Here is a 22,823-nt window from a genome sequence, read left to right as displayed (position 1 = left end):
TTTTATTATATCGGCCATTCGGCCCCAAGAAAGATACGGTACTAATAACAAAGACAGCGGGTATTTGTTTCTGGTAGAGTTAGGTGACATGGCCTCTTAGCACTGTTGCCTCACAGAAAAGAAGGTTCTTGGTTTCAATCTGACAGGATTTGAATCTGACTTGGGCCTTTCTGTATGGAGTTTGCATGTTCATGTTCACATGGGTTTCCTCCCACCGTAATGGGAAGAAATGGGATAAAAAAACGTATATTTTCTTCTTCTAAACCCGTCGCTCTCTTTATTCTATTTTTGCCTTTCCACTTGAAATTTTGTGGGGGCACCACTGTTCATTGTCAAGAAGAGATCAGATTTCCTCCTGCTGTGCATTCTGAACTAAATCCCTCCTGTAATCTCTCTCTCACACACACACACACACACACACACACACACACACACACACACACACACACACACACACACAGTCTTGGAGTTCTGGGGGGGGTGCGAGTTGTGATGCTGCATTCCAAGGAAGTCGGGAATTGGATTACTTCAGAGCTAAATGTGTTTCATTACCTCTGTTCTTGAAAACATGGGACACCCGCAACAAATGTGTGCTGGTTTGGTCAGATTGCAACTTCTACAAGCATCTATGAGCTAAATCTAGAGTAGTTTAATAAGATAGACATGTTCTCAAGTAAATACCTATGGAAATGGAACGTTGTTTACTGTTAATGCCGTATGCTGCCATGTTGCTGTGACGTCAGGTATGTTTACTGGTAAACTCAGACCCGCACAATCTGCCCAGAAAATTTGCACTTCTTTGCACTTCATTTGCTTTTTCTGTGTTGTGACTCAATGGAATTCACCCACACCGTTCTATGAGAGACCTGTCAATCAAGGCAACCACGCCCCCAGTAATACACATCTTGCAGCCGTAATATCTCCGTAATGGACAATAATGTTCAAACTCACAGTCAACAGATTCATTACAATAATTAAACTTGGATATTTAGCCACCTTAAGTCTTGTTTCCTCTTTGTCCATTGATTGATATTGAGTTGGAAGTTTTCGGGAGCAAGCACTTTAGCGGAGTTTAAAGCACTTCCGCATTGGCTTCAGCACGCAGTGTACTATGCTGCGTTCCTTTAATTTCGAACTTGGGAAAAAGTCGTCCTCGCGCCCAGAAAAGTGCAAAACAACGGATATTTAAGTTGGTATTCCAAGGCAGAATTTCGAGGCAGATCGCTTGGGCCCGAGTTCGCCGAGAGAGCAGACCTGATATCACGGCAACTTGACTGCAACATACCGTTAACGATGAACGAAGTCGCTTTGCATGGGTTTTTCTTTGAGAACACGTCACAGATGTTTGGGAGACCGACTTGAAATGTCCGAGTCCCGTGTTCCATCAACGCAGCCGTAACTTTAACGCTTGAGGAGAAGGCGCTGATGTCACGTGACCACGGGTGGAGAAAGTTTGACAGCGGGAGCGCAGCGCATGACGGACGCGGACTGACTCACGGCCTGCGTGGTTATAAGACGGCCAACTTCAGGACTTACAGACGGCATTCTTGTTTTTTTTTTGTCGTAGAACGCCTCAATGGACACAGTTCAGGTGAGTGTTGCTGGTTTAATTTTCGTGCAGGTCCATAGGAACTGGAGCTGTCGTTAGCATTTAGCTAACTAGCTAATGAGTTGGCTAACAAGGGCAGGGCCAAATCTACTGCAAGGTGACCAAGAGGTAGCCAGTTAGCTCTTGTAGATTTTGGTGTGACTAACTTTTTATATTTTTAGTTTTATTTTAAGGGTTTTTATTATGTCTTGCTTCCGTTGGATTATGGCTTTACTGCTCTCACGGCTTCTGCACTTGACACCCAGCTCCGTATTGTATGCCCCCCCCCCGTTTCCAGAAACTCGTTTCGGGATTCTCCCTGGATCTTGGACCTGTGAAGGAGCCTCTGGGATTTATTCGTGTTCTGGAATGGGTAAGGAAATAAACGTATTTGTCTCAATTTGAAATAACTCAACAATACCACCCTCGACATTTTTTATGTGCCCCTCACTGCTTAGATCTTTTCTTCTCCATTATAGTAAGAGTTCCCCAAAGTGTAAATGCTACCATAATTACTCCCTAGATTCAAGATACTTTACATACTGCATTACATTACATAACATATGAAATTCACATTATTTATTATTGTACAGTAGCAGCAGAGTACAATACTGTGAAGCTTAGAGGGATAGTATGGTCAAATCGTAACCAAACAAGCTTCCATGAGACTAATGTGTTTGTTTCAAGGTTGTCTTGCTTTTTAGTAGTCCAGGCAACTTGATGAATTACCCAGGGCAGTGGGTTAAACATTTTCTAAAGAAGTGGAAGTACAGTGCATTTGGCTACTGATTGGAGGGGGGGGTTAATGCTAGGAATGTGGATGGAAAAGTTTGCTGTGTGGGATTGTTAAAGGGAGAGTGGGCCATCTTTCCTCTTGGATCACTAGGGAATGACTAACAAATATTGAATTTAGTAGGAACAGTTGTACTATTTTTACACTGACTTCTGATATGTGGCACCCTTCTCTTCTGTTTTGTTGGTGAATCAAGGTAGCTTTACATGCAAGCAAAAAGTGCTAAATTGCAATTTAAAAATATATATCCTGCAGCAGATCACATATCTGACTTTGAATACTATGAATGTGGGTGTGGCATTTCTCACAGTAACAAGCTTTAAATATTGCAAATGAGTGTTTGTCTTTGTCAAGTGTTGTGTGTAGACTGTGGCCTGTTCAAGCCATGTCAACAGCAGCTCCCTGCGCCTATGTGATATTGGAAGTGCTCTTGACGTGTGTGTGTGTGTGTGTGTGTGTGTGTGTGTGTGTGTGTGTGTGTGTGTGTGTGTGTGCGTGTGCGTGTGCGTGTCGCGTATTCATTTGGAGCTGCCAAGTCCAGTGAGTATTACCATAGACCTGTTGCAGAGTTTGTAAGTTTCCTTTAAAGGTGACCTATTATAAAAAACGTACTTTTCCAGTTCTTGTGCACACATTTGGGTCTCTGATGGGCCTACCAACACACAATCTTTGAAATAATACAACCCAGTCAGTTTTTTGTTTTTTCAGTTTTTCTGCCTTGGTCATAAAACATGTTATGAAATAAGCCGTTCAGATTTGCCTCCCAAGCCTACGTCACCTTGTGCCTCAGCAGAATTAGAACCGCCCCCCATCTGAGTAACTCCACCCACGGCTGGAGCGCAACTGGTAAGCTTGGGCTGACACAAATGCCATATTTTCACAGTATCAAAATATCCATCACTGTTGGCGTGGTAAACGTTAGATCCTTTCCACACACAGATTACATGAATGCCCACTCGCAACTTGCAATTTGTTCACCGTTATTGTAGATGTATATATTTATTTTATTTTCCAACATTTACATTTAACAAAAAATCTTGCATGCGAGAGTGCTGTTGAGTTATGGTCCATGTCTCCCACAAGCCTGCAGCATGCAACCAAAGTCGGAGCGAACCTTTAAATAAGGAGATCTTGTAGATCTAATATGAGTAAAGATTCAGCATCTGGAACTTATATTGCTCAAAACCCATTGGCTCAGAACTAGGGGCTTGGCTATTCATTCACAATTAAAGCTATACACACTGAAACAGCCCATTTTGGAACAGTCTGGTTATGGAGTCATGTCACAATGGCTTGAATTTGAGGACCTCAGAAACTTATATTCACAGGTGTAAAAAGCAGCATAATATGTCCCCATTTAAAAAATAAAATAAAATAAGACATTAAAACCAACTGTCTGAAGAAACTGTAGACCATGGAAATGTAAGTATTTAAAAATAATTCTGCTGTTTGTTTCTTTGTAAAAAAAAAAAATTTGGTGCGGTAGATAGACTGTAGGTTATGGCGCGTGATCCGCTGTGCGTTTCTCCAAACAAAACCAATAAAAATTGTGTTTTTATTGTAGAGGTATTTATTAAATTTATTTTATTTTTCGACTTTTACATAAAACAAAGTCCCTGGTGCAGTGTCCCCCACAAGCTGTTGTTAGGAGGTCCATCAGACCCAAATGTATGTGCACAAGCACTGAAAAAGTGAGTTTTTCATAAAAGGTCGCCTTTAAGAAGAAAAGACTCCCTGAGTCAGCGAGATAAGGGGCAGAAGATGACTTATCGGCAGACAACCATGCAACTGACAATGCAACAGACAATGAGTTGGATGATCAGCATACATGAGGCTGCAGCAGGACACAAGCTCCAGAGTTGCATATGTGGCTGGGCAAAGGTTACTTCCACCTCAGGCCTGAAAATACACCAGGCTAAGAAAGAGTGCCTGAGGAAGGGACAGCATCGACAGCTACTTCCTGAGAAGCAGATTGAGTCAGTTGACTGAAGTTCAGCAGCAGGACAAAAACCAAGTCTGAAGGACATCACAACCCCTCTCAGTGGAGGAAGAGCCAGGCACAACCTGATCCCAGCCCCTCTGCGACCTGCAGTAGAAAAGAAGATCCAGGGGTGATTGATCAAGTGGGCAAAGTCCTGCGAAAAGGCAATGTGGGAGGAGGTCAACGCTGACCTCTGAAACATCTTAGAGACTCAGAGGCACCATCATGAAGAAGTTCCGGTGAAATGGGCAAATTCATCTACAGTAGGGTTGCCGGGGTTATCAGTGTTACCGGTGTTCAGGCGTTCACGGAGTACTTTACTTGCCCACCGTCCCCATTGTTTTAGTTTTTTTGTTTTGTTTTTTAATAAAAATAAAACCCATTTAGTTATTTTTTGGGTATCAGCACAGACCTTCATCAAATGGGGGGAAAAAAGTAACTTGTAATATACTAAGCGTGTTATCTATATCTTATTTATATATATCATTATTTTGTATATATTATATATATTATTTACTTATTAATATTATAGTTATCAACTTAATTGAATGCTATAAATGTAAAAGGGGCTTGTGCGTACACAGTAGAGTCGTAGCGCTGTCTATTTATCACGGGAGGAGAGAAGGCTGTAGGAGACCTTAGATCAGGTATAGATTGGGACCGGTGTCCCTTCATCCATAATTAGCGCCGGTTCGGGTTGCTCTCCTGTGCCTGGCTCTTCCTCCACTGGGAGGGGTTGTTGATGTCCTTCAGACTTGGTTTTTGTCCTGCTGCTGAACTTCAGTCAATTGACTCAATCTGCTTCTCAGGAAGTAGCTGTCGGTGCAGGATCCCTGCTGTCCCTTCCTCAGGCACTCTTTCCTGCCTTGGTTGTGTCCCTCAAGACCTTTCCAGAAATACTGAGAAACAAAAAGAAAACAGTCAGTGGCTCTGGATGAAGAGAAAGGAGTCCACCTGGGCCCTCAAGTTAGAAGATGGTGTCGTGACTCCGGGATTCACTGCTGAACCCTCTGGAGGTGTCTTGGGCCTATCAGCGAAACATCAGAGAACAAGGACGCCCACTTGATAACCCAGAAAATTCCATCACTCACTTGACCATCCCGCAGAGTCTAGGCAGCATGTCGCACGTGTGCAATCAAGGGATATTAACATCCTGCATAACAGATATGAGTTGTATACAGAAATGCTTTTTGCTCAACACAGCCAGATTTTGTCAATTCGACTTCAGAATTGTGATTCAACTGTGATTTGCCTGACTTCGCTTTTCTCTCCCTCCCTGATCTTTTCAGATCTTTCTGAGCGAAAGCTGTAAAAATGTCTCAGTAAATCAGTCAGTCAGCTGGAGGCTGGGTGTCATACTTCTCAGACCAGGGAGATTGGCCTGGGGAGTGATTGATTTGGCTAATATGTTTATCTGAGGTGGTCTTGAAGCGGCAGTAGACTGGGGTTGGAGTGAAAGGCAAGAAATGTTGTAGAGTTCTGGAGACATCTAAAAGATGAAACTATTCCCGTGTGTGTGTGTGTGTGTGTGTGTGTGTGTGTGTGTGTGTGTGTGTGTGTGTGTGTAATTTATTTTTATTATTTGTTGTCAGTGTGTATTACAATAACAGGATAAAACAGATAGAACCTTACAAAATTGTGCAGGGATAACATTTCTATGAGGAATTATAAATGAGGGGAATCATAAATATATTTTTATATTGTAGTCTGGACGCAAACATAGCCCTCCGTGCTCCCCAATCGCAGAGAGCCATGACCCTGTTCATGTTCATATTCACATTGAACAGATTAATCCAATTCGACTGTCAAAATTCTTAGTCGGGTACAGCCCTAGAAATAATTAATAATAATTTGACACACTAAAAATAAATCCCCCATATGTTAAATGGACTGCCCCCTCCCCTATTGCAATATTTCTATTGCTGTCATAACAGAGCAGCATCTGCTCTGGTTGTCACTCGGTAAAACTAGTCGTTCAATTTGATTCAGTTGGTTCAATGCACGGTGAGCGAACGAGGACTTCCAGTGAATGAGAGTGAGAACAGTCGGCCATTATTATTATTTTTTTTTGTTGTTGTTTTTTTGGGGTTTTTTTTGCAACGATTGAAATGTTTTTTGGAATGGCGAGTACTATATACATATAATAGAAAATCATATTTGCACATAAAGGTGAAAGAGACTTTCATTTTACGTTTGAACTGGACATTTCCATGTTAGTTATGTTTCCTACTCAAACTCAGTGAGAGTTACAGGTTGCATTATACTGAAATTTGGTGACAGTCCCATATTCTATTTTATTGGAACTCAGTGACAGTTGCATGTTCTATTATTGTTCCATAGTGAATAATGAACAATAGTAAACCGTGTCAAAATCAATAATCTCAATATTGTGGTAACTGAAAATTGCAGTGTAGTCCGTATGTGTAGCTCTCCTATCCTACCATGGAGACTTGTTGTTACACTATTGTACACAAAATATTTCCACGATGGAATCTATTGAAGATTGCCAGTACGATCCCTGGCTCCTCCTCAAGCAAGATATTTAACCCCCAACTACTCCCTTGGCACTGCTACGTGGCAGCCCACTGCTAAATAATCATCAATAATCAATAAATAATCATGCCTATGAAATGAACTGGGCACTTGGCCTACAATCCAACCCTGGGACAGACATATTTAGAGCAGTCCATTTCAACGGCTCTCGGAAATGAATGGAGCCATAAGATCCAGTTTCCTTCCAAGAGCTATAATTCCCATCACTACAGCAGACATGCGTAGTAGAGTCGGCTCCTTGCTTTCTCCATGTCTGGAAGGTAGCCACATCACATCCGGTTGTGATTCTGTCGCGAGGATGATTAAAAAGTTCAGTTATTTAAAATTTGATTATTTTAACTATTGCTTTGCTAATCGCTTTTACATTTACATTTAATTACTTTTAATTTAGGTTTCCCCCAAAAAAACTTTTGTTCAGCTATGAAAGTACTAAAAAATTATTCTCATTGATAAGGTAGTTGTGCAGAAAGGCTTTTGAAACCGCTTTGTCATGTAAAATTTTAGTTACATTAAAGGTTGTTTCATACATTTGTATAATTGAACTTGTGCTCATTCAAAAATAGTGTGAAGGGCTTGAAGACTTTACAACAGTTCCGTTTTGTTTAGCATTTTTTTTAATAATGAAGATTTCTGTATTACCCTGGCACGAAAGAGGGAATTAATAACAACAAATACAAAATAAGCAAACAAAAAAACTTTGGTATGGGCACACAATTTCACAATCGATGCATCCCTAGTAGTAAGTCTAGCAAATACTTCCTCAATTTGTACGGTCTTTAATGGGCGAGCACCCACCATTTGCTATTGATAATTGCTTTTTGGTCAGCTGATGTTTCAATTACTTTTCAAGTACAAAGCAAACAGGAGTGACACCTACAAGAGGTCTGTTATAAATGGTAAAAATATATTTCCTCAACTACAAAAACAGTGATCATAATTGACTGTCGTCCATGCTATGTTCAAGGACTTCTGGAAAAACCTTTCAGTTGGTCCGCTCCCGATTGTCACTTGAGCTCTGTACGCCGTGCGCAAGGGACAATCCATTAAACATATGGGGGACTTTAATTTTGTGTGTCTGATTATTATTCATTATTTCTAGGGCTGTACCCGACCCATGTTTGGACATGGACGATTCACACATACGAAAATATATTTATGATTCTCCTTATTTATAATTCCTCATTGAAATGTTATCGCTGTGCATTTGTGTAAGCTTCAAGCTGTTTTATCCTATTATTGTAATGCTCACTGACTGACAAAAAAAGTTCTGATGCACTTTGTTTGTTTGACCCATCGTTTCCATCTCACCAATGTAAAACTGATTTGCACTCAGTCCTGTGTGACCAATGCAACGGCAAGGCAAGCCCTTAACCACTGCAACTGCCTGTTACTGTTTATTGTTGGTTTTGTACTGATACTGTTTTGTATTGTACTGTTTATTAAAGCCAAAAAGTGTTTCCGATGTGCCCCCCTTCACTCAAGCAAGCTCTCCATTTCATGACATTGCCAATGTGCCTCAGATTTTTATTACCTTCAGAAATAAACCAATATAATAATAATAAGTCCCTGTTTTACCACACACAGTGCTGCAAGCTGGAACATGTGCACATAGTGAGTGTGGGTTGAGGTGAAAGAGGCAGATGGTGGTGCTAGCTGTTGCATCTTCACTGCCATCCCCTCCAGCTGGTGTCCACATTTTGACAGTGTATCGCTGGTTTAAATCCCACATTCAGGGCTCCTAATTCCAGCACTGCCCTTATGGTCTCACTTTTTAAAAATTGGGGGAACAGCAGCAGCCAGGATTTCAATGGCACCATCTCATACTGTGCTGGTTAAACTCCACGTAATAGAGATGATCAAAACTATTCAGCCTCCATTCCTGTGCATCAGTCCTTATTAGAAAATATGTTCTGGGTGAATGCCATATTTCTTTTACTTTACTCCAATAATACTTTGCCTTACTTAACCTGTCTGCAGTGGTGGTGCTTGCCGGTGCTTTAGCCCCCTCAAGGTTTTGCATAGCACCGGCGCAGACACCCCAAAGGATTTCCTTACAATTTTACATTTTCATTAAACACTTTAAATCCTTTCCGACAATTATTTTAAATTAAAAATGTATTTAAGATTGAAAATTTGTTAAACGGGCAGGTGTAGAGCAGTGGCGTAGATGCATAATGAGAGGGAGCGATCTCTGCTCGCACTTCACTTGTTTCTCAAAAAAATAAAAACTGTTTTCATTTTATATCCTCCTTTTCCTAATTGAACGAGACAAAGCCCTGTGCGTCCTGTGTCAGGCTCCGCAGAGCCATCAATACCATCAGATGATAATCTGCATTAAAAAATTAAGAAAAAGGGGATTAGTGTGAGGCAAGTATTCCTGTTCCCATTTTTGGTGGCTGGGTCCGCCTTTCCTGGCAAGATCAGACAGACACAAGAAGTTAAAGATGGCCTCAGTGAATTCGATAAACCAGCATAGGCTAGTTGTCTAAAGTAAATTTGTTTATGGATGAACATTCACAAAAAAGAACAGCACCTTATGCTGAAAGAAACCACCTCGAGTAACCAAGAAAAGCAAAAGAAAATCAATGATTAGACGAAAAGCATACTTTGAGAAAGTAATTTGACCATCTTGGAGCAAAGACCAGGTTTTTCCTTTTACAGTTTCAAACGGAGTTCTTGAACTTATGTAATCCACCCAACACAGATGATCTTATGGATTGTGACTTGGATGACCACTGCTGGGATATAAATCCTTCATAGCCTGCATGTGCAACTGCATTTACAATGGCGTATGAGTGGTCTGAGGCACAAATTCAAGTAACTACATATTGATGAACCCTGAATTTTTACCTAAGGGATTTCTTTAAGCACAGATTTGTGTGACATACTGTTTGTGAATGAGGCCTAAAAGTTTTTTTTGATGGTGGTACCAATATCATATTTTTATTTCCCCTCCAGCCTGTTTGGTGATACAGATATAAAAACTTGTAGTGCAAGTAAACAAAAAAAAACATTAGGCCTTATGTTTTTACATTCACACTCAGTGAACTTTTAGCAACTGCCTTGTTTGCCTTCTCAGCAGCCTGTGAGGGAGGGTCTTTCCTGTGTCGGATGGGGTGGATGTTGAAGGGGTTGCTGCAGGGAAAATAGAGAGACAAGAGTGAGAATAAAGTATAAGGCACAGGCTACTGTTAAAAAATTTAAATATGAAGGGAAAGGGTTATCTATCTAGCATTACAGATGGCACAGTCGGTTCTTCTTTGTGCTGTTAAGAAAATTTGTTTTTGCTGTCTACTGCAGTCCACCTTTTAAAATAAGTATTAAGTAAAAATGTCTTACCTGTAGGTACTTTTACTTTTTCTTAATTTTTGACCTACATTAGTTTTTAATTTTTTGTATTTTTGTATCCTTGCTGCAGTACAGAATTGTTGCGGGTGCCCCCTTTTTTATGAATTAACCCGGAAGGGCATTTGTGGAGTCATAGGGGGGAAAACCACACGTGAGGTAGTTTTGGGTCAGAGTCAGGATATACTTTGTGGCTGCTGCCCCTCAAGTATGCAGTTTACTTATCCTACACAACCACAGATTCTCTGCAGCATAGTTTAAAGAGTGGTGAAAGAAGTATTACACACTTAATACACACTAAGTCAGCTGATTCAAAAATTGGTTGCAGTCATTCAGTGTTGAAAAGTAAGGATCTGTACTCGCTTAAGAATATTCAGTTACAGAGAGTTCAGACTTTTACTGTCTTTGTTTCATTTTTACTGTGCTTGATTTCCAACACAGTCCCACTACTTAAGTTTAGATCATATTTATGCAATCAGATTGTGTATCCCCCCCCCAACTTTTTTTTATACCTTTTCTGTCAGCAAGCAGGGCATAGAGGGCATTTGATCAGAGTTTACATGCAAGTGGAGTTCCTATTCTCAACCTGCAATGCCAGTCTTTTTTAATGGTCAAAAAACACTTGAAGCTGCCAGCCAAATAGTTTTTGTGGTGGAGGCCGAGAATCCGGTAACTGTTATGACTGCAACGTTAGAGGAGCCCGGAGCACGAGACAGGGTCACATAGGATGACACAAAATTGTGGACTTGATCTATCAATGAAATGAAAAAGAAAAATAATCAATATAGTACGTTTACTCGAGCCATTTTGTGTAGGGGTATTTTTACTTAAGTAAAGGGTCTGAGTAATTCCACCATTGCCTTCCACGCATGGCTTTTTTGTTAAAGTTTGTTTTCCTCTTTTGTTTTTCTACAGGTGTTCACCATATTTGCTTTTGCCACCACAGGAGGCTACTTCGGGACAACCCACTTTAAAGTCAAATGCCCAGAGTCTAAGCCAATAATGGATGTCAAACCTGAGTTTGGCTACCCTTTCAGGTACATCAAACTGGGCATTCACACTGACATAAAAGGTGTAATTAAATTTCTATTGGCTGTGAGAAACACTTACTTTCATTCGTCTGCAACAATTTTCGGATGTCTTAAAACGTGATGGAGCCCTGTTTAGCCAGACTTTTTCACTTATCTGTGATGGCGATACAAAACATTGTGGGTCGCTGGACCAGAGATCCCTTAATAAGTTAGTGGGAACATCTTAGTTATATGTAGGAGGATCAATCTAATATTTTTACTCTAGGGATTGATTTTAAAAATATAAATATGAAATGTCTGTGACAAAGCAGTTGTTTTACAGTCACACATTAAGCCAAAAGTTAACTGTTCAATTTCCCTGGCAAAAATACTGAATTGAGATTTGCAGACGTTTTGAAAAACCTTCTTTTATCATTTACGCTCTCCTATTGCATCCATTGGAGAGAAGGAAAAACTTTGGTGAGTAACCTCTCAGCCATCTGCCTGCGTCTTAACTATGTGAGGAGAAAAGGAAAGAGACATAGAACGCCTTAATTGACAAATACAACAATGGTTTCAGGTTGTCCGACCATCCGTATATGTTTCCAACATGTGACGGAGGCGCAGGGAACAAGACCTACCTCCAGGGGGACTTCTCCTCCTCGGCAGAGTTCTTTGTATGTGTTGGCGTGTTTGGCTTCCTCTACTGTACTGCCACGCTGATCCTCTACCTGGGCTACCAGAATGTCTACCGCCAGACCAACCGTGGACCCATTGGTGTGAGTATGCTGCTGATTTGTGTGGAGACAAAACTTATTAAAACGTTTGACTCAGAAGTGTAATATCTCCAGCTTGGAACCTTGTAATGTGAAATATTATATATACTGCGAGGACCCATAATCTTGTACTGTGAATTATAATATCTACAACCAAGAACCATAATCTTGTACTATGAAGTATAATCTCTACAACCAGGACCAATAAACTTGTTGTATGAATTGAAATATTCACAGCCAAGAACCATATACTCGTAACCTGGTACAGTAATCATCCTGCTTTTCTATTGTGTTTCACTTCATCATTCAGTCTGAAGTTTCTTCCCTCTGAGTCGGTTTCAGAGACGGAATCGACCGTATCGCTGTCGATACAAATTGAGAGCCGATATTTCTGGTCGTTTTTTCAAAACCGCTTCTGTAACAGAATCCAAGCTCTTCGCTATGGGAGTCCACTTTTTTTTCTGTTGGTTGCACTGTTTCTGCCTGGAAAGAAAGCTGATTGGCTGGATGAAAATTGTTGTTGCGCCAAGTAAAACTAACGCTACAGAATCTGCTACACTGCTGAATCACAGACAAATTTTAAAAAGTGGCCAGGGCTGGCCTTTCAGGGGCTGTAACCAGGCAAATATACTCGTACTGTTTATAACGTCTACAGCCAGGCGCCATACATCTGTGAAGTATAATTTCTACATCCAACAAAGATTTTTGGAATATGAAACATCTACATTTTCACCAATGCCTAAAATTGATTTGTAGTGTTAGTTTAAAAGCCAGGAGAGTGTAAGCGCCACACCCCCAGTTTGTCACACTGAAAAATAGTCCCTTCACAGATAGTTGAACCCATAGCTTACAAAGCAAGAAAGGACAGGTCCACTGACTTCTCTTTCATTATCCTTTTATGCGCTGTTTCAACCAGTTTTATATGTAGTTGGAGGTAAAACTAAATGGTATTTGTACAGTAGGAGCCACTTGAAGAGACCTCTTCCAGCTGGCTGACAGCTGACTTGCATCCAGCTTTCAGCCAGTTTACAGCCAACCACCATGCGCTTCCCAGCCGGTTGCCATTCGCCTAGAATCCCCCGTCCCTTCTCATGTGTCCTGTCAGGGCGTATTTAATTTCGACTGTAAACACGCCCATTTATTCAATTGCAGTGTGTCACCATGAGATGGCACTAACTTTGCAAAAACACAATCACATTCCAGAGAGAGATCTCAGATTTTCACCCCTAACCCTGACGCATTAACTGAAATATTGTCCTTTGAACCCTGACCAGAGGTCATCTTCCAAAGTGCAATTGTTTTTTGTCATATGAGAACAGGTCTTAATGATTTATTTTAATCTACATTTCAAAAATGGAGCTGTTTTTTTATTTACTTTTTTTAAATTACAAAGTTCAAATAGCTTTGTAATGACATTACTCAAGCTAGGTCTATCTAATTATTGTTTCAAGTTTATTGTGAAATAATTTATAACAACGCAAGCATCAGTAATGAGATTCTTAGTCACAGAGCCAACTCAACTTTACATAATACGTAAAATAAGGGCATAATAGTGATTAAAACAAAACAGTATTTAAAAACTGATTTTATTTATTTAAACAGTTAATTTTTAAACAAAATGTATAAATCGAACATGGAAAGAAATAGTGAAGTATAAGTAGTATTAAAGTATTTACCTCAACAAAAGACAAAATAAAATGCAGACAATAATGACAGTGAGTCAACTTGATAGTTGACATCTTAAATAGTTGTGGCCCACAACAATGCAATGCAACAAACTGAATGGTAAGATAGACACAGTGTTGTAAGACAAACACTGCAATATACTACTAAGAGGTAAGACAAAACAGGTATGCAATACTTGATAATGAGTAGTTTTACTAGCCTCTTTTTAAAGTAGCCAAGTCTGTGGATTTATAGGTTCTAGTCTGTCATTTTGACTTCAAAATGAGGATTTTTGAACTATCAAATTTTAGTTTTACTTAAAATAATTGTGAAATATCACAACAAATTTCAGCATTTGAGCCCCCCCCCATCTAATAGATTGATTTTCCAAATTCCAAAAAACAACAATGGTACAATAAAATGTTAAATCAATCAATATATGTTGATCTAATAAAATCAACACCAGGGATTAATAATGAGGTGTAATAATTTCTACAAACCTTTAAGAGACTAAACAGTATATGGGTACTTCTGAACACTCAAGATTGTTTTGCCGTTGATACGGTTTAAACTCCAAGGTTTACGTCACGGATTAGTTGCCAACTATAAAACAAATCGCCATATGATAGTAAACTAGATATTTGATTCCCCCTCTACAGAGAGGAATTTTCACCTCAGTGAGAAAGGGGTGGATTGCTCCATTGAGATGTGAAGATTTTGGTCAATGTATCTGCCTTTGCATATGTACAGTATGGGTTAGGTGTGAGGGCTTACAGACCTGTTGGATGACACAATGACCGGCCATTAAGTGTGAATAAAGAGATGGCCCATGGCCTTGTCTGCGGTCTGCTTCATAGTCACTCAAAAAATGTGTACTGCGGCAATTAGAAACAACTACTGTATCCTTGTGTAAAAGTTGTAAACTGGAAGGCTATAATACAAATGATTATTTATAAAAAAAATAAAAATAAAAAAAAAGTAGGAAGCAATAGGTAAAACTTGTGATCAACAAAGGGTGATGCAGCAATACGGATAAACATTAAGTCGGCAAAAATGATCTCATACAATCAATAGTCATAATGCACAGAAAATCAATGACACTTGTGTGAATGCATTAATTGTCGTTATGAAAGGCAACAGGGATCGATAGATACTAATAGTATACTTCAAATGAGTATTTCCATAGAGTAGTAGTAATAAGTAATAATAACTTATAAGGTGCGCACAAGGCACACTGTAGGAGAAATAAAACCCGCCCCAATTCTCAGTTAGGTTCACCGCTCACACGATGAGTTGAAGACAAGAAAGTGTAGAAGATGATTGAGCATGATTGTTTTCATGGATTTATCAATTTAGAGTTGAACAGCGGAAATGTACATTATGTATTATATTAACTGGCATACTGTTCACATGCTGTGCAGTTCATCCTTGGATTTTCCCCTATCCCCGGTCTTAAACTCAGATAGGGCTGAGGCCTTTATTTGTTTGTGTTGACCACACCCCTGGCATTTATTAGAGGCGTGGTTTTTATTTGACTAACTGTTTATATTTGAGGAAATATGTTAACTCAAATATGAATTTCCTGATCTTCTAAAGCTTACACTTCTACTATGTACATTATAATCTCAATGCTAACCCCGCTATTTGTTGTTTGTTTCAATCGTCACAGAGAACACAGGAATGTTTTTCTGGAAGTTTTGTGTGTGTGTGTGTGTGTGTGTGTGTGTGTGTGTGTGTGTGTGTGTGTGTGTGTGTGTGTGTGTGTGTGTGTGTGTGTGTGTGTGTGTGTGTGTGTGTGTGTGTGTGTGTGTGTGTGTGTGTGTGTGCGCATTCCAATGAAGTTGGGATGTTGCGTAAAACGGAAATAAAAACAGAATACAATGATTAGCAAATCCTTTCAACCTATATTCAATTGAATACACTACAAAGACAAGATATTAAATGTTCAAACTGTTAAACTTTATTGTTTTTCGCAAATATTCACTCATTTTGAATTTGAGGCCTGCAACATGTTCTAAAAAAGCTGGGACAGGGGCATGTTACCACTGTGTTACATCACCTTTCCTTTTAACAACACTCAATAAGGTGTGTGTGTGTGTGTGTGTGTGTGTGTGTGTGTGTGTGTGTGTGTGTGTGTGTGTGTGTGTGTGTGTGTGTGTGTGTGTGTGTGTGTGTGTGTGTGTGTGTGTGTGTGTGTGTGTGTGTGTGTGCGCTACTCACAAAAAGTGAGGGATATTCGGCTTTCAGGTGAAATTTCAGGATGAACCAAAATGCACTATAACCTTTACAGGTGAACTTAATTTTACCTTCTCTAAACTTTTGAATGCACATGTCCAACTGTTCAATGTTTCAGTACTTTTTGCGCAACTTGCAGTTCTCTAACAAGGAGCTGAACGGCAAAATTCACAACAGGTGTTTGATCCATGAATCGACCAATACATTTACTGGTTCAATTCAAATTGGTATTTAAACAGTCCTCTTCATCATGCTGTTCACATTTTGACATCATGAGACCAAGACGACACCTAACAACTGATCAACAGTACCTCGCCATTGCGAGGCTTCAAACAGGATGTTTTCAAAAGGAAGTGGCCACTGAGCTTAGTGTCAGAGTGTCATCAGCAGCTTGCAATAGAGAGAGAGACTGGGTCACAGAAAGGCATAGAAGTGGACGTCCTTTGGCCACATCCCACACTGATGAGCTCTTCATTGTGAACAGTGCCCTGCGGAACCGGATAATGAATGCCACTCAACTCTAGGCACATTTAAGAGAGGTGAGAGGCACCCAAGTGTCACATCAGACCATTCGAAACCGTTTACATCAGCGTGGTCTGCGTGCTAGACCACCTGCAAGGGTACCTGACCACACCACCAGGCACAGGCATCATCGTCTTGCATGGGCCAGGGAGCATTGACGCTGGACAAGGGACCAGTGGCCTCAGCGCTGTTTTCTGATGAAAGTCTATTCACGTTGAGCAGAAATGATGGCCGCCAACGATGTTGGAGATGTCAAGGAGAGTGCTATGCATCAGCCACTGTTGTCACCAGACAAGCCTTTGGTGGTGGTGGTGTTACGGTGAGGGCAGGTGTGTCTAGTCAATACAGAACTGCCCATACTACCTGAATAACATCATCATGGATGACAATGCTCCAGCTCATTGAGGTCGCATCATTAGGGCACGGCTGCTGGAGACTGGGGCACCTCAAATGGAGTGGCCTGCACTTTCTCCAGACCTGAATCCCATAGAAAACCTATGGGATCAGCTGAGTCGCTGTGTAGAGGCTCGTAACTCTGTACCCCAGAACCTCAGTGACCTGAGGGCCGCCCTTCAAGAATAGTGGGATGCCATGCCTCAGCAGACAATAAGTCGACTTGTGAACAGCATGAGACGTCGTTGTCAAGCTGTAATTGATGCTCAAGGGCACATGAGAAGTTATTGAGACATTGACATTTTTTGTTGTGGTATACCCACCACTGTTGTTGGCTTTTGTTTCAATAAATTGTTTGAGATGAGGAAATCACCATTGCATGATTCTACTTAAATGCACTACTGTCATGATATATCACTGTTGCACTGTCACCCGAAAGCCAAATATTCGTGTGTGTGTGTGTGTGTGTGTGTGTGTGTGTGTGTGTGTGTGTGTGTGTGTGTGTGTGTGTGTGTGTGTGTGTGTGTGTGTGTGTGTGTGTGTGTGTGTGTGTGTGTGTGTGTGTGTGTGTGTGTGTGTGTGTGTGTGTGTGTACACACACACGCACAAACTTTCATTTGTTTTATTCAATTAAATACATCTACAAAAGAAAACACTGATTAATTCTTTCAAACCACTCGTTCTTTAAAATCAGATATGTATATATTGATTGTATTCGATGTACAGAACAAATGTTCCGTTCCAAAACATGTATATTTTTCATTAAATAACCGCAGAATATCTGTATACACAAATTGCTTTATGCTTTGAACCACTGCTCCCCCGGTGGACAGATAAAGCATTGCCAAAATATTATGAAGGCTTTCGTGCATTCACAAGTAGTCCAATTAAGTATTTTCTTGGATGCATAATGAAGGTATTAGGAAGTATAAAAGGCTTGTTTGGTTAGGGCTAGTACATGGTACTGAGATGACATTTGCCCCAAGCATGCATCGTGCAACTCCTTTTTGCAACGTTTGTTAAATTCTATCGCAGCATATTTTTCTGAAAACACAACTTGCCATCAAAAATTGTGAAATGTAGGTTTGTATATAGACTATATAATGCCCAAGTAACGCATCACAATGTTTAGATGAAAGCATTTTAAACTGGAGTGTTTGACAAGACAGGAATGGCACATACATATATGTATGTGACGAATAAACCTCTTGAATCTTGAATTCACGCAGAATGACCTGTTCACTGCAGGGTTAGACCAGTCGGGTGAAAGGATCTATTTGGATGAATTCTAATCAGCATTGTTAGCCATTAAACACTGATCCCGCTTCGGCGTGAATGATTTTCGAGCAACTAGTTTTTCAAAGATTTCTCAGATTTCTCTTAAACAACATTCTGGACAGGGGTTCCAACTCGTTAGCCTTACAAGACAGATGGTTTGTGGGGAAGATAATATACCTGGGAATTTATGACATTTGGTGGTGAAGAGGGAATGGTCAAGTACAACCGAAAATGCAAACATTATGTCTGGTGTTTCCAAATGGGATGTTTAACTGGCATTCTGCCAACCTGAATTGCCCGTTGTAGAGAACAGTAAAAATATTAGGTAGAACCCATTAAGGCAAAGTGAAAACATATTTGAAACACTCTTCAGTGTACTCAGTAGGCTCTGCCCTCTTCCAGGACCTGGTAGTGACGGCGATATTCGCCTTCCTTTGGCTCGTGTCCTCATCAGCCTGGGGCAAGGGACTGACCGACGTCAAGTGGGCCACCAGCCCCGAGCACCTGGTGGAGGCATGCAAGGACGTCTGTACTGCAGGGGAATACCCTTCCATGGGCCGCCTCAACGCCTCCGTGGTGAGTTTGCTTTGCCAAGATAAGTTACACATCAGCTAGGGGGCTGAATCTTCACTCGCAGATTTAAAGGATTCTTCATTCATACCCCAGAGTGTTTTTTCTGCCTCTCGTTTAGCGTTCAGGAAGTGCCGCGTGTATCACTGACTGAATGAAACCGAATGAAACTTTTTACCTGGTCACTTGTCAAGATGCTTAATCTGAAAAAATGTAAATAAAAAGTCTACCCCTTCATCACTACTCCCTCGCTCCGAACCCATAAGCTTCATAATCGTTTTTTAATTTTAATTAATGATATAAGACAAATTTGAATTGTATGTAGTTATTTATCCCACAAATACTTTTTACAGTAAATAAAATGACTCCCTTTTTTCAATGGAAAGTGTTGCCCTAAAAAATAAAAGATCTTTGCTGTTATTAACGAATAATCTAATATTCTGACCCATCCCTAGTACAAACACATTTTCTTTGCTACTGTTTATTTTTTAAGTTAAATGTTGTGTTCACTGGTGTCTCTCATTTGGGAGAAATCCATCAGTAATTAGCTTGGAGCTTTACACATTATTTTTCCTTCACAGATCAGGTAAATCTCTCGGTTATTAGCTGAGTGTGAACAATTAGCTGAATTAAACTTTTTTGAAAATGTGTTATTCTCTTCTCTAAAGGCATCAAACATACCAATCGATTGAAAACTTTATGGATAAGGCTTATCCATTTGAAACAATGACATTTATTTCAAGAAAGCTAGAGGTAGCAAAAGGCACAACGCCTACATTTCATTGGAATGAATTCCGCTTGCAGGAAGAAAAGCCTTTTGAAATGTTTGTTGGGCACGCAAATATGTCACCCTCAAAAAGCCGAAAGCAAAAAGTTGACACGGAAAACTGCAGCTTTAATGAAGAATGTTCAATATTGTGATGACGATATGACTTGAGATAAATAAACAAATATTGAAGCGTGCATATTAGCTATACAGTTCCTGTCTTTCTGCTTTAATAGGTACAGGGCTAACATAGGCCCCAAATACAGAAAAGCCCACTGAATAAATAAATTTTATAAATTATTTCAAACACGCTTTTATTGAACAAATTGCTCATTAATAACCAACCACTTAAATTCGGCATTATAACTATTAGAAATTGAAGCTTAATATCTCCTGCTCCCTGTAAAATATTTTCTGCAAAACTCAACAAAAACATCTCTTGAAATAAAAAAATATCTGAGGTAAGATAACATGAATTACAGTTTTGAGATTTCCCGTGAACACAGCATCCCTTCAGAATTTTCAGAGTTCCCTTGAATGCAGCATCACTTCTTGCTTTTGGAGCGCTTTCAACCAGAGAGCCGTGTGTCTGCGTCTTCTAACAGAGAACGAGTCCACTAGTTCATTGATCACGGATGGCGTCGTTCTCTTAGGCGAATAAAAAAAAATATATATATTTATTCATCGTGTTTCAGGCAGTATTTTGCGATGTGTTTATCGCATAGTACTACTGGATATCCAAAATGAGAGTATATTAATATTTTGCGGGCCGGGTGGGAAGGGCCGCCAGTTGACGATCACTGTAAAAAGGTCTGCTCCCATGGAAATGTGAGTGCCAACAAGTGGTGATAACTGCCTCTGTGTTTCCCTTTGTGCAGATTTTTGGTTTTTTGAACCTTATCCTGTGGACAGGTAACTGCTGGTTCATTTACAAGGAGACCCCTTTTCACAAGGACCCCATCCCCCCCGCCGCCATGGAGGAAGGAGGACCCCCCGGACCCTAACCGCATAATTCTGAGGGGTACACAAAACGCAGTCCTACTCAAACGGCTTTCAGGTGCTTTCAGGCCAACATTACTTCTAATGTCAACTCACTAAGGAAATAAAACAAAACTAAAGCAACCCCCCCCACACACACACACACACACACACATACACACACACACACACACACTCACTCGGGACCCCTCCTTCAAAAACAGTACATTTGTTTAAAATTCAACACACTAAGTGGCCTGTGAACCTGAAGTTCTTTGAATGTGATATCGTCGCCTCACTGTGAGGAGAGAAGCTAGGAGGGGGGAAAAAAGGAATATTCATGCCTAACTGCTTAGCTATTCTACCATTGGTCATCCGAGGTGTTTTGCTTTAGATAAAAGAATAAACGGTTATAAGGAGGTTTCAGTTGTGTTCGTATTTGACAGGTTTTAAAATCTTGTGTGGCAGGACTGCCGCCTTTCTCCGTGTTTACTCAAGTACCAGTTGTTGTGAGTCACTCAGCTTTTTTTTTTTTTTTTTTTTTTTTTTTAACTTGGAGGAAAAAAACATGTGGATTCATTATTTATAAGTTGTCTTTTTTGTTCGATTATTTTTTTTTTTTTTTAAGGACAATTTTTCTAAACATATTTTAAATTCCAATGTTGGGCTTCGGTTTGTGTTTTGTCTTTAAATTTCCACGCAGCTACTCTTATGTTTTGACAACCTATTTGTGTCGTTGTTGATAGACGTTACATTTGTCAAGCCACTGGGTAGCTTTGAGGCTTAAAGGATATGTTGAGTTTTTCGGAACCAACCCCCCGTTAAAACATAGTTTTTTGAGCAACTACGGTTGTGTACCATTGTTTTTGTTTTTACAGATCGAAGTACAATAAATGGAGGTAAGAGTGGCACCTTTCTTTTTCAATGAGATTCAATGCAGTCCAGTCGGACAAAAATAATATATTGCTCCACAAAGTGTTGACTGTAGCTTACTAAATGGCCCCTCCAATCATCTCCAGTGTGCAACGAGAGAGAAGTAGAATTTCACAGGGATGTTTACAGATAGTGGAGATGCACTGCAGCTAAAAGTAGTTCCACATGCTGATTCTTTATTTTCAGAGGAATTGTCAAATTAACTTGAGATGCTTTTGACGACTGCCTGAAAGACGTCATGGTTTTTAGAAGAGGTTTACTCCATTGGACTGTATTGAAGCTTGCTAAAAAAGGTAATTCTGAAAGACAGTTTGAGCTCCCATTCCCTTTGCTGTGATATGTGCAACAATGTTTTAATTGGGTGTTGGTAGCAAAAAAAACAACAACTATCCTTTAATCTTGACAATGATTTAGTAAAACAAGTAACACTAGCGGCAAAGGTTTGGCCGTCGGAATGAATTAATCCTGCTGTATGTCTTTCTTAAATCCTGCTCCTTCCCACGGCCCTGTACTTAAAGACTGCCTCACACTTAAGATTTTAAGCAGAAATTGCACAAGTCTATTGCTCTGTATGGGTAAATGAATTAAACATGTCGATTGTTGTATGCTTTGCACTCAGTGTGATTTAGATGTCATCAATGAAGTCTTCTGCCTTTTTACGAGATTGTTCTGATTTGCGCAAATTAATTTGTGCCTCTTACGCAGATCTATTTGACGGTGAGTGTTTCCGTAGGGATTTTCAGACAGGATAATTAATCATAGTGTGTAAGTGTGTATACTTATTCGTTTCAAAAACAAATGCTAGTTTATTTTTGGGGGCAAGGAAATGCTTTTATGTGAAAGATCACTGTTTTATTTAGTTTTATGCCTTTTTGTTTTGGGAAAGAAATTCAAAGGTGAACTGTCTGTGCATCTTTACTGAGTTGTTTTAAAAATACAAATTTAAGATGGCTGCAACTGTTGTTTTCCATCTCCTCTCTTAACTTTAGTGTCTTGAATTTCATTGTCACCCATAGATAATTCTACATGACTTAATCGTCATTAAAACCCCATCCCAAGAATCTAACAGAGGTCCAGCACAATTAATTATAACTACACCAAATTGCATGAGATTTTAGGGCATATCTTTATCTCATTATCATAATAATTCTACTTTTAACTTGTGTATTACAATATGGCAATATTGTATTGTAATATTGTATTGCACAACCTCATGATGCTACTAAAGATGAACGATATCGAGTTATCTCCCAGCCCTGTTTGAATGCATGTACCCACCACTGCTTCCCATGGACTGTGGTTGACAGGTGTTAATGAGCTGTGAATCTGTTTAAACAGTTGTTTTGAGTCACTCGTTGGCCGCCAATCCATGCGAGCATTAATAACGAGCTTCTGAAATGATGCCAAAATGTGACCCTAGGAGGCACAATCCCTATG

General features: G+C 39.9%; 1 protein-coding gene across 1 annotated transcript; it reads left to right on the top strand.

Moving 5' to 3' along the window:
• Nucleotides 1–1,453: 1,453 nt before the first annotated feature.
• Nucleotides 1,454–22,343, top strand: sypl2a (synaptophysin-like 2a). Its single transcript, XM_080000499.1, has 6 exons — nucleotides 1,454–1,591; nucleotides 1,887–1,961; nucleotides 11,176–11,297; nucleotides 11,851–12,049; nucleotides 18,542–18,715; nucleotides 20,354–22,343. The coding sequence occupies exons 1-6, from the start codon at nucleotides 1,577–1,579 to the stop codon at nucleotides 20,477–20,479; spliced, it is 711 nt and encodes a 236-aa protein (XP_079856625.1). The 5' UTR covers nucleotides 1,454–1,576; the 3' UTR covers nucleotides 20,480–22,343.
• Nucleotides 22,344–22,823: the final 480 nt, after the last annotated feature.

Source organism: Zeus faber (genome assembly GCF_960531495.2).
Source record: "Zeus faber genome assembly, chromosome: 5".
Lineage (NCBI taxonomy): Eukaryota > Metazoa > Chordata > Actinopteri > Zeiformes > Zeidae > Zeus > Zeus faber.
Note: the sequence above shows the minus strand (reverse complement) of the source record. Positions and strands in the feature narration are given on the sequence as shown.

Excerpts from the sequence above, each read along its gene's own strand:
- sypl2a (XM_080000499.1), top strand. Across the intron at positions 1,962-11,175 it reads TTATTCGTGTTCTGGAATGG|GTGTTCACCATATTTGCTTT; the intron begins GTAAGGAAATAA and ends GTTTTTCTACAG. Across the intron at positions 11,298-11,850 it reads GAGTTTGGCTACCCTTTCAG|GTTGTCCGACCATCCGTATA; the intron begins GTACATCAAACT and ends CAATGGTTTCAG.